This window comes from Amia ocellicauda, chromosome 16 (genome assembly GCF_036373705.1).
Source record: "Amia ocellicauda isolate fAmiCal2 chromosome 16, fAmiCal2.hap1, whole genome shotgun sequence".
Classification (NCBI taxonomy): Eukaryota; Metazoa; Chordata; class Actinopteri; order Amiiformes; family Amiidae; genus Amia; species Amia ocellicauda.
The window spans coordinates 9,363,476-9,379,369 of NC_089865.1; the positions used below are offsets into that span (position 1 = coordinate 9,363,476).

The following is a 15,894-nucleotide window of genomic DNA, read 5'->3' on the forward strand; positions in this document are numbered from 1 at the left end:
GGTGGGCTGTTCATTTGCAGACTTCCTTCTCCAGCTGCCTCTGAGTCTCCGCACCTCGGAAAGGTCCCAAGCCTTTGTTGTCAAAATACTTTGACGCCAGCATTGCAACTTCTCACAGAAAGAGGGGGGGAAAAAAAAAAAAGATCAAACATTTCCTAATAAGGCTGAGGGTAACTCACACGCCAAAGTTCATAACCTTTTTTTTCGTGGATCAACCCCCCCTACCCTCCTTGCAAAAAAAAAGCACTTCTGGTGGAGCTGTAAAGTTTAGAGCAAAACGCAGCAGCGCGGAGTCGGGACGCTGGTGCCGGATCGCAGCAGAGCAACGTGGTGTCTTGGTGAGTTAAAGCCCAACTTTAAAGATGTATATTTTGAAGTGTAATTGCCTGACACTGTGTGTGTGTGTGTGTGTGTGTGTGTGTGTGTGTGTGTGTGTGTGTATATATATATATAAAAGCTGCAAAGAAGTACTATTATGCGTTGCATTACTAGTACTACAGCTATTGGAGGAAAAGCTAATGCAGCTGCAGAAAAAGTCTTGAGGGCATTTGAAATAAAACGCTAGTTTTAAAAAGCTAACTGCAGCTTAAGTCCCTTATGTCTACAATGTTCTGCAACATCAATCCATTTGTGTTACACATGAAAAGGGGTGTTTTTGTGAAATGTTTTATTCTTTCGTTTGTTGTTGCAAACGCTTCTTCTTCATGGTCAATCATGTGTTCTTGCCTCCTAGAACACGTTGCTTCTATGCAGCGGTCGTTTCCAGGGCGCGGAAGTGATTGTTTCAGTGAAAGTGAAGTGTCCGGTTGTTCCCGGTGTCAATTTCGGCTTAACTCAAAACCGCAAAAGTATGGGCTGCTCCTGTCAATAGGCTGCAGTTGCTCCGTGATTTGGCTGTTGTGGCAAAACCCTGATGTGGTTCCTGGATTTGATTTCTGTACATCCAGAAATGCTCTTGTTCTTGTTCACATATACGCCAGACAGACACATGTGCAAATGATAATCCCACTAACCGCCAGGCTATATAGAGTTAGAGTAGGGTTAAATGTTGACCCAACCTAACACTAGCGCAGACATTCATTTCCAGTGGGCTTCGGTTTTTGTCATCATTTATTACTAGTTTGGGTCTTGTTTAACTTTAAAATGCAACACATTTGTCAGATGAGAAATTGTTCTTCAGGTGTCATTTTGAACCTTTCAGGTGCAATCAATAAGATATGAACCTTAAACTACACTATATGGAGGATACGATTGTTAGATCTATTAATGAAAACAATGCAGGTTCTTCCCTTGACCTAAATACAAACAAGTCATGGGGTGAGCAGGCTTTTCTAACAAAACCTGATTGATTACTTTCTAAAGGAAGGTGTGTAAGAGGTCCATTGTCACAACACATAGGACTGGACCCCTTCACCCATTCACCACATGAAGGAACATATTTTCTCTATTAACCCTCTTATTATTTTTTATTCCATCTTATTTTGAAAGCCCCTAAAGTCCGAATTGCACCTACATGAACTCTGATATAAATCACTTGCTGGCTGTGGTGCCAAAGGCAATTAAGTACAGATGATTTAACTGGTAGTTCTTATTAGTAACAAAGCACTTAAAGAATCCCTTTCTTCCAGCTGTGTGCTGGCAGACAACTACTTTGCTGGCACTGACTTCTTAAAATGGCCCTGCGCAGAGCCGACCCTCACTGCCGTGCGTTTCTTTTCCAAACATTGGAAGCAAAAGCATATGAACTCTGTTGATATAACAATCATCAATAAATTTAGTGGTGCGACTTTGGCATTTAACAGTCAAGACTTTCGTAGTGACCCAGCTCACTCCTAATTTCTGCAGTGTCCCAGTGATTTATGTATCACAGGTTTTTGACGTTTGTGGGTATCACTTCCATAGATATTTGTTGCCAACTTTATATAAAATAAATGCTGATATTTTTTCAATCAAACACAATTACATTTAGAATTGTAAGATTTGCTATTGGCAAAGGTGATTAAATTAAATAAAAAAAAAAACAGCCATTACGGTTGATACCCCATTGATTATTTTGCTCTTAAAGTGATATATAGAGAATAATAATATTTTTTCCAGCATTATATGTTGTATGTTGGTTGCTGCTACCAGCAGGTTTCCACTATAAAATACTCTCAGGCTCTCAATATTCTTTGGCTAGGTCTATATGGCATGTGAAATCCATCTAAATCTATTTAGTATTATATGGAATATCATTACTTATTAGACATATGTGTGTAAACCCTGGAGAATTTGAAAAGAATATCATATGAGCACCATTGACTACTTAAATTGAAAGGAAAAGAATACAGACAAACCAAAATCGACTGCTTTAAAAAAACAACAACTTAAAAACGTGTGTTGGCAAGTCAGTGATCATTCACCTCCACTGACATGTATAATAACTCTCTCTTTCACTAGCAACCATATAATTCCATCTCCCTATTTTTAAATTTGCTGTGACCAAGTGACAACAGCAACCCTCTTATCTCTCTCCTGTCAGCAGCATTGTCCACGCCGTCCTCAGTTGTCGAAGCTGGCTTATCATTATTTCCGCAGCTCTATTTTTTATTATCTCTCGCTTGTGGTGTTCCAGCTAGAGCGTGTTGCAGCCACTCAGAAAGACAATAACAAATGGAGGCAGTGGTCAGCTGTGGCATCACTAAAGCCGCCACACGGCAGGTACTTCACAGTGCTTCATGGGAGTCCCAGTGCTTATCCAGCTGTTTGTGAGCTCTCAGCGGGGGGCTGCAGTTTTTTTAACATCGGGTGCTTCTTTCACACCACAACGAAATAATAGCAGGCAGTTGTTTTCACAGAGCGCTGCGCAGGTCTGGTAAGAGATGGGCAGAGGATTTATTTTTATTTTTATTTGAGTTGCCGGAATCAAAAGGGCACTCATTTGTTGACTGGATACATACTGAATCGTTGACCAGGTGTTAGAGGGTACACTGTTGCTTCACAAGTACAGTTGCAAAGATATGAATAATATTTCAATCAGAAGGCACAGCAAAGGAACCAGATAGGTCAATTGAGCCCAGTATATCAGTTGTCCAGTGAATAGAATAGACGATATCATCTCTTTGCAATGGAACTGGCATTGACTTATTTCAACGTTTCTCATGCTTTTGTAATGTCGTGTCTTATCTAATGCAGACTCAAATTGTGATATCGAGCATGTGTTTACAAGCAGCATAAGATACGAGTCTCCATATGAAACTACTGAATTTGAGTTTGATTCTATCATCTTTCTGAAATGCATTGCTAGGGCTGAGATATAGCCGTGCATAGAAGAAATCGGTGTCTTTATCAATATTGTCCGCCTTGGATAGGAACCAGATCTGTGATTGCTTTTCACAGAGAAAGGAACACATGCAGGGGATTTAGAGTTGTGCAAGTGTTGCTTTAAAACCCAACTCATACTCCTTGAATATGAAATTCTTTGTATGTGGTCAACATAAAGCTGTACACTACTATAGACAACATTGCAATACAATTGTTACAGTTACTATATTTTTACCATAGTAGTTGAAAGAATAAATAATTTGACTTCCTGATCCCTTTAACACAATGCTTAACTGCAGTGAGTTTCAGTGAGTTTATCTGGCCATGGCAGGAGGTTTCGATGAGGTTATTAGTCTGTGAATCAGAAGTCGCACCATTTCACTGGCCTCTCGGTTATTTGACAGAATGACATTCTTTAGCAGGTAAATGACCTCTTTCCAACACAGCCCCTGTTTTATTTGCTCAACTTTGCGCAAGCGATGTTCTAAGTGTCAGACATTGCTTAATCTTCTCTTTTGTTAAATCTATTAACATGCTGGAGTTAAGCAAATCCCATGGTTCTCTCTGGCATCATGTTCCAGAGAATTTGATCACTTAAAATTAACAAGAACATGCCACTGTACAGTAAAATCATACCATATGTGCCAGCATCTGGAAAAATATTATAGCTTGAGACGTTGTAAAATTTAAACTAGATTGATTAGTTGTATGAACTGTGTGCATATACATATGACCTCATTTTGAAAATTGAACAATGAAAAATGCATGAACTCTACAATCCACAAGAATGTAAGCTTTCAAATTGACTCTTAAAATGATTCTACACCCAGACCGTGCTATGCTGAACGGCAGTTTAGGGGTTCAGTGCGTTGTGATAATCAAGTGAAATCGGTTTCCTTCAAAACTGGGTTCAGATTACAGTAAGGTTCCTAAATGGCTCCCAGCTGTTTAATTTGTTAGTACCATTGGTTACTGATTTTGGAACACTGCTCTAACTTAATTCAAATGCATTTTAGTGGAACAAGATAAAAAATTAAAAAAAAAAGATCCATAATAATCATTTCCAGAACTGTTTCATTGTCTGTATTTGACTGCACTATTTTGCATGATAGAATTATGTAACAATTTCTTGCAGTATTCAATAACCGTGCTTTCTGAAACTATAGTCCTTTTGGCAAATACAATTTTCACAGAAGGAATTCTGATGCAGTGGCCTCTTATGGTTTTACCCCACATTTAAATCAGACGCTTGGTAGCCTAGAATATTCCCTTCAAAATCCTGTTAAAGGCTGTGCAGCAGAAGCAGTCGGGTCAGGGAGAGGTCCGTTCGGTTTTCTGTTGAGTTGAAGAGTTAAAAAGGTAACACTTGTTTTTGTAAGGTCAACCGGTGAATGTTTTTATGGAGTATTAATAGTTCCCCAGTTCTGTTGTTCAAATGTTGTCCATGGAAATAAGATACTAGTTGAAGCTATTGAGTGAGTAAGACTGGAGATATGTGAATGTCTGCTGGACTGCTTCACGGCTTTCTCAGTCTGTTCTTTGGAAATCACTATACTTGGAAGTCTGGTGTTATTTTCCCACTTTGACTAGGCAGAGAGAGAGAAAGAGACAGACTGTCAACATCACAATGGACATATTTTGATCTTTCAAGGTGTTTTATGGGTAATTCAGCACTCTGAACGTGTTTTACATATTTAAAGTGCTGCAATGGCTCCAGTTTATACTTCATTTAGCAGTTGATTTTAATAATCATCATAAGGATAGGTTTGAGGTTTTTGACAAAAGTAGCTTTTTGTTCTTGCCAATTCTAAAGCAGTGCTGTCACGAAGCCACTAGAAACAGTACTGAGCAAATGTACATCCATTGTTTAGACGTAGCCTACTCTGTAATGTCACCTTTGCAACCACTTGTTATCTAACTTTTCCCAGAACAAATTAATACAACGAGAATCTCTCTGTACATGGAGTGATAGAGGACTGAATGTTATTTTTGTGGTGAGGTAACTGAATAACAGTCTGTTGAGATAATCCACCAACAGATTTTTCTGTGCATAAGCTTAATAAAGAATTTTGATTTAAATACTGTCAACTTCTTATGCATAGATAAACATATGAGAAGTGACCTTGCAGTTTCAGATTATGTAGAATATTCTTCACAGCCTATTTTAACCTTGGTATGTGACAATGGGCCTCCTATGACTTTTATTCATTTTAAGGAGACAAATTACCACTATATATTGTCTTTTGGCTAACACTCCTGCCAATTCTAGTGCTAATTTGGTCTTCATGTAGTAATATGCTGTAATACCTTTTCAAAACTAAATATAGGAGTGTACGAGAAGACATTACTTTACATTCCCTGAATTTGCATACTGACAGTTAACAAAATATACATCTAGGTACACAAGTCATTATACAATTGCAATTGATAAGGTTCATTCATCACTTCATTTTGTTTTTAGTGCATCAAACATGTTTTTAACATTCTTTCAGGGCCAAGACACTTCCATATTGTCTACAGACGTTTCTGGAGGTTCTTTGATATTAAACTTCAGAGAAGCCTATAAATTAAAACCAGCATTAGCATTCAAATTTCCCCCCCATGTGTTTTAAATCCACTTAGTATAAATTAGCCCACATAACTTGAGCATAATTTGGTTTTCTGCAGCACGTTTCCTTCAGCAGACCAGACTTCTGCTATGTGTACATCTGTATTTTCTTACACATGTATATACTTGTAATTAATCTGTTTACATACACACACACACACACCCACATACACATGCTCGGAGCCAGAAGATTAACAACATGGCACGTGAATCTTTGACTTTTCCTAAGGCATCATTAGAATGTAATTCAGATTGGCCATTGTTCTTGCCTTGCTTCTAAGACCATATTCATGTGCAAATGATTGTCTGCTCGTTATCTGTCATAGATGATCACTGTTGTATCACTGCAATGTTAATTGGTGTTTACTGTGTATTGTTCACTACAGTCTGAAGCTGACCCCGTGCACATTCAGCCCGAGGCAGACGAGTGGCATAACCTCTTCAGCGTCAAGCTTCCTGAGCACTGAACAGAAGCAGGTAGTGCTGCTGGAGTGTCTCCTACTGTGCAGGCCGGGACCTTGGTGAGTCTGAACACGTTATCAGTTTTCTTTTACGTCGCTTGGCCATATTTCTAAATTGTATTCTTTCTGAGGCTGGTGATTTTCTTAATCACAGCTGCTTAAGTAAACTTTTGCAGTGTTACAGCGGAATGTGTACTCCATTGGGAATTGCTGGGTTTTTCCTTAGCACATTTTAAGTTGCCTAAATTAGTAATTAAAGGTGGGTTATGAGTTCTGATTGGTGCACCATTCCCTGGAGAAAAGGAGAGCGAGAAAAAAGTTTATTCCAGAAAGGGATTTTCACTTTTGTGAATCTTGCAATAACAATACACTCTTTAATGACCGGATATGTAGAGTAAGTGGTTGGGATGTAAGTGGGTGGTTCATGTATTTTAAGTTACAATTGTAAAGATCCCGCATTTAAATGGGCTCGTACTGCGCTGCTTTGTGTCCCGGGGGTTTAGTAGCACTCATTTCCATTCAGTCTTCAATGTGAATGTTGTGATGTAAAGGAGGCTGTGGAGTGGGGATGTGTGTGCGTAGGCATGAAGAGGCTTGGGGATTAAGCAGGTAATAAATAGGAGGCTAAATAGGAGCGATAGCAGGGGGTAAGCCAGCCTATTTTGGTTCCATTGACATTAGTAAGAAAAAGCATTCAGGGCATTCATAGACGGCAATTGTAAGGTGGTAACGGCTCCGTGTTCAGTAAAGCAATGAAGGGGAAAGAAGCTCATTTGGGCTGAAGGGCTGTAGTCATGTGCCAGGTTGATCTAAATAAAGACAGATTTGTAACTTGACGGTCAGTATAAATACTGTTTTTATTATAGTGTTTAGATATAATTGGTCCTTTCTGTTCTTCTGTGTTTTGAATTTAGTATTACATCTTGTTCCCTGAAGAGAGGGCCAGTACTATGGCAAGATTTTCTCCTGTGTTATGTATTTTCCTAGTTATCTCCTTCAGTTTTTCTTTCTTAGCTCAGAGTGAAGGACACAAGATCTAGACTAAAGTCTCTGATACTGAACTGTGTGGGCTGCGATGTGAAGTATGTTGTGATGAAAGGATTTGGCAGATTTGAGTTCTGATTGAGATGAGATGGTGATCTAGATTTGAGGAGCCATGGGGAGAGCTGTTGACCTTTGAACTCTTTAAATATCTTGGGAGGGGAACTTTGAATGGTGTGGCTCACTGTACTTTAGCCAACCCTATGCTTTTCCCGGCATTAGACCAAAACAATGGGAAGAAAACCTTGTACAGTACGCTCTAGTGTGCAACACCAAGGGAAAAGATGCTGATCAATGATCAATGATCATGGTTATGCAAATATATTTGTTAATATTCTTTCCTTTACAAAATTATATAGGTTTAAGAAGTGAAATGCAGAGCCACAATTTAAAAATATAGGAAATGGGTACATATACTCATGGAACCCAGTGTAAAAAAATAATTCTGATTTATATTTTCCTTACTCCATTACTTACTCTTTCATTTTTGAGTAATAAACAAGTCTTATCACACTGTATTTCTAACTCATTCACTGATTTGTGAAACCACCTGGCCACTATGGGGTTAAGATGGAGGAAGAAATCATGATTAGGGGAAATGAGCATCCTTCTAATACGTCAGTGGACTTTAAAAGTTGAAGTTCTAGAAGCTTAGTTAATGATCAGTTCCACATTAATGAAATAGACTAGGCTATATATTAAACACTTAATTATGACACTCACGATAAATATTACCCAAATACCTTGTGAAATTCCTTTTGGTTTAAAATTTGATTTTGTGTAGTTATGGAAGTGACATTTTGGGAACTTCACCCTGGCAGGTTATGTTTATCAATTTAAGGCTATTGGTTTACAAAGATGATTATCAGTATATCTAAGTAGTGTTAACAATTGAGGTGATGTAGGTATTGGGATTGCATTGGTATTTCAAACTTAAGACAAACTGATTACATTTTTACATGCCATTGTTATATAAGCAGCTGTTTCAAATGCCAAAATGTTATAATGAAACGCATACAGGTAAAATAGACATGTCAACATGCCTGGCTGCATGTATGCAAAGTAGTAGACTGAAATTAAGCATGGTTCTTGTATACAATTTAGTTTTTTGCAAGGCAGGAAATATGTTTAGTCAACTAAGTGTCATGGTAATGGAGAAAATTGGGATATCTTCAAAAATAATGTATCATCTGAGAGATGTATGAATTTGGTGTAATGTTCCTGTGTAGAAGTATTGTTTCTTTGTTGTTAACCTATTGAAGCCAGAGGCAGATAGTGGAAGTTAACACATCTGTGAAATGTGAAATGTTAGCTTGCTGCCAAAAAAACACGACCAAGGATCCCCCTACTTTTAAAAATGTAAATGCATTATTTGGAATTGGTTGTTATATATTCCTGTTTAAAATGGGTGTTCATTAAAGTTTCTGCATTTTAAAGACAATGTGCATGTAATATGTCTGACATACACCATTCACAGACTTTCATCTGTTGTTGAAAGCAGATACCATATGGCGGAAGTCTGTAAATCTTTTGTTTATTTGAAAAGAGGACAGTTCTAACCGCTGGCTATAGGAAAGGCTGATACAAATGATATAAATGATTTAACAATTGTTTAAATCTGTTTAATGTGTATTATATTGAAAGCCATTTCTGGAGTTTAGTTTATCATGAATGAACCTCTCTAGTGTATTTGATACTGATCCACATTTCTCACTTCAGTGCATAGTTAATTGTATTTTTTCTTAATCACTTGAATTAAATTTCTATGCACTACACAGTCATTATTTGATTTGCATACCTGTATTTAAATGTGCATGTCTTATTTCAGTATCAAAGCATTCCCTAATACATCTGCTGTACTGTTCCCAGAGCACTGAAATTCTGTGCATGTAGGCTATATATAAGAATCATTATATGCTAACCCAAAATCACACCCGGTGCGGTATAGCCTTGTAAACCTAATTGTTTGCAACAGATATGGAGTGTCAACATGTTGATTTAAATACATGCACAATAATCAGTTTCCTATAAACAAAATAATGTATATTAAAACATAATCTGTGGAATTTGTTATCCGTGACCTATAGGCTGCCGAGTAGGTGAACTAAAGCTAAACTCTGAAGGAAAGGCATTGGTATTAACTTGTAAGTGGGGAAACTTGACCTGTTGAAATCCAAATTGCCTTGAAGGATATGAAAATAACTGTAATGGCTGCATACAATCTAAAAAGGAAGTGGTTATCTAGTTTTCCATGGTCTTGCTTTATAGGAACGACACCACGATAATTGTTTTATTAAACTTGCCTTGGACTAGCAATGATCCAAGCTTTTTGACATTGGTGTGTCACTGACCTCCAAATACAGAAAGAATGGATGACATGGACAGATGATGCTTCAGAAGGGTAGCAATCCATGAAAAACCAAAATGGAATATGTCACATGACTGGTTATGGTTCTGAAATGGTGCTTCTCTATTATAAAGGGGGGGGAGAGGGTGGTATTGGTATGTTTATGAACCTTCTACCATTTCAAACTATTTAAATGTCTTTTAGATCTTGGAGTTGCATTATGGTATCTTTGCCTCTTATTTCCTCTAGGAATGTAGTGATTGGAATGATAGATTAACCTCAACATGGAAAATTCTCTTGATGTTATGGGCAGGAAAGGCTAAACTTTATTAACAACGTGGATCATCAAATAATTGTAAATGGGACAGAAAATGTCAGTAATTATAGAGGTTTACAGACATGCTATTTCAGTTTCTTATGAATTATTTTTGGAGAAATTAAGCCTACTGTGGTTGGAAGTGAAGCTAATGCAAACCAGAAAGAAAATGAGAAGAAAGTGGTATATGTGGAGGCCAATACTGAAATTAAAAACATGGGATTTTTTTTCCTTTAGACTTCCAGGAAGGCAGAATAACTTTTGTGTGTGTTTCTATACTATCCTTGACTTTGAAGATCTTTGAAATATTATAAGAATGTCCAAATTATGTATATTCCAAGAGATGTCAATGGGAAGGTCAGATAATGAAAGCAATCTTCTCCCGATTTTGCTTTTTAAAAGTTTGTTTGTGTAAAGTAATGTTCTCTGATATCCCCGTTGTGGAGCATGCTGGCTTGTCTCGCTTGTAACTATAGAGAAGGGTCATGGAACCCTCTTAACAAATGTTTTATGAAGACTTAATTTTAATATCGTTTCAAATATCATACGCAGGACTGGATTTTATTGGATCTCCGGACATTGTTTTTACACTAATCATTTACAGTTTATTTGCTTCCCCCCCCGACACAGCGAACCATGGGGGATGTTCAGCTTGTAACAACAACTCGCATCTCGAAGACCAGTTTAACTCTGGGTAGAACGCCCCCCGGAGGCAGTACCCTTCCCACTGAGCCCCCGGCCTTCACTCTCCCTCCCAGGAATGCACGTGTCGCCCTGGGGGGCACAGCCAGACTTGATGGAAAGGTAAGCACTGATCTCCAGTATTTGCAGCCTGTAGTTTGTATGGTGTGTTAATGCCTGAAGTGAAAGCTTGTAGTTGACGTGGTAATGAGAGGGGATCCGATTCTGTTACAGACCCATGTCCCGGTCTGTGGTTATAAGTATCGTAAATCTTTAAAATGATCTAGCTTCCTCAGTACAAATAAAATGTGTGTTCTTTGCTTGAAGTGAGATGAACACACTCGCTTTATCTCTAAAGCATAAAGAAGACACAATATACCTGACCACAGTGTGTTACTGAAACTACAAACACAAATGGTTTTGATCAAAAGCTGGAATGATTGATTTAGATTCTAGATTCTTTGCATTTTCATTTGGTTTCTCATTTGTGTTTTGTCGAAGCCCACTGACTCCAAATATCTCGCCAGTCTTGTTTTATTTTCATTTAAATTTTTTGGGAAATCTTGATGCCTTCCAATTAGAAGTAGTAACTAACTAAAAATAAAAACCTAATGAACATTAACTGCTGCCAAATTCAACCTTCTGTGCTCTTTGTATTGCAGTATACAACAATTTTGTTGTTTTGCTTCTGCCTTGAGCCAACTGAAACAAACAGTGGAGAAAGAGCAGTCTTGGATATTTTAAGGATAGACAGCTTAATTATTTAACCATTTTTATATCGCTTATTTTGTATTGTCCTGCTTCTTTTTTGGGAGATGAGCATTGAGGGAGAACCATATTACAATTAATCGGCTTTTCCTTCAGGCTTCTTTCTCATTTGGAATTAGGGCACTGCCTTTATCCTGTAACTCAGTTGACTGTGGGCCAGTAGGCATCTCTGATCACACTGTTCTGCCAGCAAGCTTTCATTCCCTTGAATCCTGATGCTCTGATCACTTTGCTAAGTTCTGCCTGTATGATCTGTTTGCTTGGCTTCGGCAAATGCTGGCAAAAGGCACACTTCTGTATACCTGAACTATATCTCAAATGTTAGCGTTTTCCTTTCTCAATCTTTTTGTTGTCCCTTACCTAAAAAAACATGTAAGGGTAACACGTGGGAAATTAAGAGCCATCTCTGATGGGTGAGGTAAAGTGATTGATGACCCCCAAGATATATTAAAAAAACAGCCCAGTTAAATCACCATCAAGCAAGACCCATATGGTCCCACACACCTGGTTTCAATTAGTCTCTACTGCAGCAGCCCGCTCACAATCCTTCTCGTTTGAAGTGTAACCAACTGTGGAAATGTAGCTAATTGTTTTTTATTCTGTTCCACGGGATTTATTGTTCTGGAAGTGAAACCTACTGGTTTTATTACAAACAACTCGGATCATTAAATGCAATGGGCTCTTGGTTGAGGTTTTATTTTATTTTATTCTTGTCATTTACAACACCAATCCATAAATCCTGTTTGCTTTTTTTAAACATGGCACGAACTCTAAAGACCACAGGCCTCAGTCAGTAACTGGGTGTTAAAGTTAACCTCACCTTGTTTCTTAATGTAGTGAAGGGATATGCTTTTTTTTCTATGTGGAATCAAAATGCTTAGTGCAAAAGGATGATGGGGATAAGCACCTAACCTTATTAATACATGGGTAAGGATTTACATGGGTCATCAGTGCTTGAGAGCTCTTAAGACTTAATTTAAAGCAGTAGATGGTAGTAGTGGTAAATATGCCTCAAATACACTGGATTTTCTTTTTCCTTTATCTTTAATACTAATCTGTTACCCTTTGACATGTGATAAGATATCCCTCCAAAGGATACTTCTTAGGAGAGATGACAAGCTGTATCTAACAGACTGCAAGGATGATGGAAGAATTGCAGGAGCTGAGGTCTTCTGCTTTGCGTTTGATTCAGTGACTGGGACTGGACTGAGATTGTCACTAAATGTTTTCTCTTTTATGCAGAACACCATATAAGGTGCAAGATGATTCATGTATAGTATAGTATAGTATAATATAGTGTAATGCTGTTGGAGATGTGAGTCATTTTTGTCCCCAAGATTTCAGGGGAAGTCTTGTAATGCTATATTAACTTATTTATTCTTGTTAGTGCTTCCTTGAGTTATTCAGTCCCAAGAGTTGAGCTCATGTCACAGCTCACTAAAGGAAATGTCATCCTATTCCCCTAAAACTATAATGATTGCAAGAAGGAAATCGATGGAAAGGCATTTTTTTGTTCTAGTTTACACAGATGCCTGCAACCATGATTTGTGAATGCCTTAATCTGAAGACATTTCCTGCGAATTGTGACCCCAATAAAGCAGTAGGTCGAGGATAGCGTCTGCCATAATTATTTTTAAGTTTTTTTTATTATTTCCATATGGCTGAAGGTCCAGAAACATTTCTTATAGCTAGGATCTACATGACACCTTATGTTAGCTAACGTTTGGCCAATCTTTCTTTATACAACCTGATGATAATTGCTGATGTTACAGGATTACATTCGCCATTGATATCCTTTATCTTTTTTGTATATGAGCAATTTAAAAAGGAGTAGACTATTAATGAGAAGTGTGTAAGAAGTGTCTGCCATAACCAATCAGTTTTCTTTATATAAAATTAAAAGTTGAAAGTGAAGGAAACCAAGTCTTTACTTAAAAGGTGAGAGGTGTGAGAGGGAGCAACGAATAGATGTCATTGAAGCAGGTTCCTTAAATGATGAAAAGTAATGAGCAACCAAATACCTCAGTAAGACGCTTGTTTAAACAAAGGACTTGAGCAAAGGACACCGTGGATACAGTGCTAAGAAATATGATATTAACATTGTGTGAGATGCTTGCAAGTGTCAAGTGCAAGAATGGAAACTGTAAAGTATGTCGTGGTGATAAATAGAAGCTCTGACAGCACTGCTTTTGCAAAAAAAAAAAATGTGTGTGTGTATATATAATATGTATGCATGTATGTATGTATTCTGAACATTTTTTTTTTCCCTTTCAGAAGATATGTACAATTATTTTTCCTGTGCTGGCACATTATCAGTATAGATAAATATAGTATTATTTACAAGGTTCAAATACAGACATCTGTGTCTTTTTACTGACATTCTTGCACTCCACATTTGCCCAACAATAACATTACCTCTAGCCCAGTGTTTTACTTTGTCTAGCTGTTATTGTAATGAGTTAGTCTGGTAATTGTATATTTCTGAAAGAAAGTAAACGGCTATCAGTCTCCTCATTACCTAATGACCTGTGCGACTTCCTGTTTATACTTAATCCCTTTTACTTCTGATGTATATGTAAATCGCCCTGGATAAGGGCGTCTGCCAAGAAATAAATTAAAAAAAATAATAAATAACTAGAGCAATGAAAAATATTTTTATTTTATCCTACAACTACCCCCATAAAACTGAAACTTGAATCTTGTTTTGGAAGAGTAATTTCACAAGATTACTTCAGAGGAAAGGAGTGTTTACAATGAAAAAGAAAGATAGGATGGTCAGAGAGGTTATCATGGGGTGTACTGCCACATCAGTGTTACTGAAGACAGCTCAGCAGTGCCCCCTATGTCTAACCCGGTGAATCTTTTTTTTTCTCTTTCTCTTTCTCTCTCTCTCTCTCTCTCTTCAACCAGCCAAGGTTGTTTAAAGGTGTATTGTAGTAGAGACTTGCAGTAAAAATATGATCTGTGTGCCCTTTTATAGGGAGTAAAATCCCTTGCCTTGTGACTTGCCTTGACTTGCCTTTTTTTAGGCTTATTGGTTCACAATGTATACAGATTAATTTGTACTTGGGTCTTCATTTTCAGTGTGAATTCGGTACTACTGCATTTTACTGATGGAAATTGAAACTGATTTCCCTGTGTGACCTGAAATGCATATACTATATTTATAAGTGAACATAGTGAGTAACTATATAGAATAATTGAATTAACCCAAGTCACAATTGGGCTACAATTGGGTTAAATTATGAACATAAACATTACATGGAATCCTAAGAATTTTGACATTAATCAGATCATTATACTTCCTGATTTCCAAGTATGTGGATCTCAGTGCTGTCAGATAAATGGCAAAAACCACACTGTGCTCCAAATGATTGGAGCATGAAGCACTTTTTTCAAATAATAGTCTGTCCAAACATGCTTCTGCTAGATTCTTGATAAATGAGGAATCTTTTAGGCTGTGTTTACACTGGCCAACTTAGGTATTTTTAAAAACCGTTTAAACCCTTTTGGCATGTCCAGGTGACTACTTGTTAATATATTTCTCATAACCTTTGCTATTTTAATAAAAAGTGAGTGTCTGTTGAACTTAAATGAGAGCTACCACTTGCTGGTGTACTCGTACGCAACATAGCTTAGCTTTACTTCAGTTTACCATAGTCGGTAACTTTTCTGTAGCGTTTTCCACATTGTGCGGTAAGAGTTAATGGTTTTGCAGTTCTCAATAGGGAATTTAACTTGCCTTACCATTTTTAAAGTGTAATTTTCAAACGTTTCAGTTTTTTTGGATTGCTGTGTATTTACAAACATTGCAATTTTAATCTTAAAATCTCCTCTCCGTGTTTTTAAAAGGTATTGTTGGCCACTTTTGCAGTATATATGGTTTGGATTTAAGGAGCACTGAATTACATTTGATACCTGCCATCCCATTCATTAAAACAAAATATCTAGTACAATTTAGATTTTAGTGTATTCAATATCCCATTGGAGAGTGTTTGACGTTTTTAGGTCTGTGGTATCTTGTATGTCCTGGCTAGACAAAGTTTTTTTTTTTGCAGACTAGCTCTTGCATTTTTCAACTTGGTCCCTCAGGTTTTCATGATATACCAGTAGTAGTAGTAATCATAATAATAATAAAAAAAGAAACTGTAGAAGTGACCTTCAGCTCCTTTTTAGTAATATTCTATACTCTCATATGACTGATTTGATTTTCATTGTTGGATCGATTTTAAATGTTTTGGCAAAAACTGCAATTAAAATTAGTAATGAGAGTGGGGTACACAATGTCACAATACTTTCACTAATGCAAAAAGTAGTTAAAATGTTGAAGACCCAAGACTATAGATTAAAATTCCTAAAATTTCTACCA

General features: G+C 37.2%; 1 protein-coding gene across 5 annotated transcripts in view; it reads left to right on the forward strand.

Moving 5' to 3' along the window:
* Positions 1 to 110: 110 nt before the first annotated feature.
* Positions 111 to 15,894, forward strand: part of LOC136711853 (myosin light chain kinase, smooth muscle) — a 62,984-nt gene continuing 47,200 nt past the window's right edge. For 3 of the 5 annotated variants that reach the window (XM_066688409.1, XM_066688412.1, XM_066688411.1), the window contains exons 1-3: positions 111 to 338; positions 6,298 to 6,432; positions 10,707 to 10,880. In XM_066688409.1, coding sequence (XP_066544506.1) covers positions 10,713 to 10,880 — 168 coding nt within the window. In that variant the 5' untranslated portion in view covers positions 111 to 338; positions 6,298 to 6,432; positions 10,707 to 10,712. The remainder of the gene's footprint in view (positions 339 to 6,297; positions 6,433 to 10,706; positions 10,881 to 15,894) is intronic. The other 2 variants (XM_066688413.1, XM_066688414.1) reach the window with 1 other exon arrangement.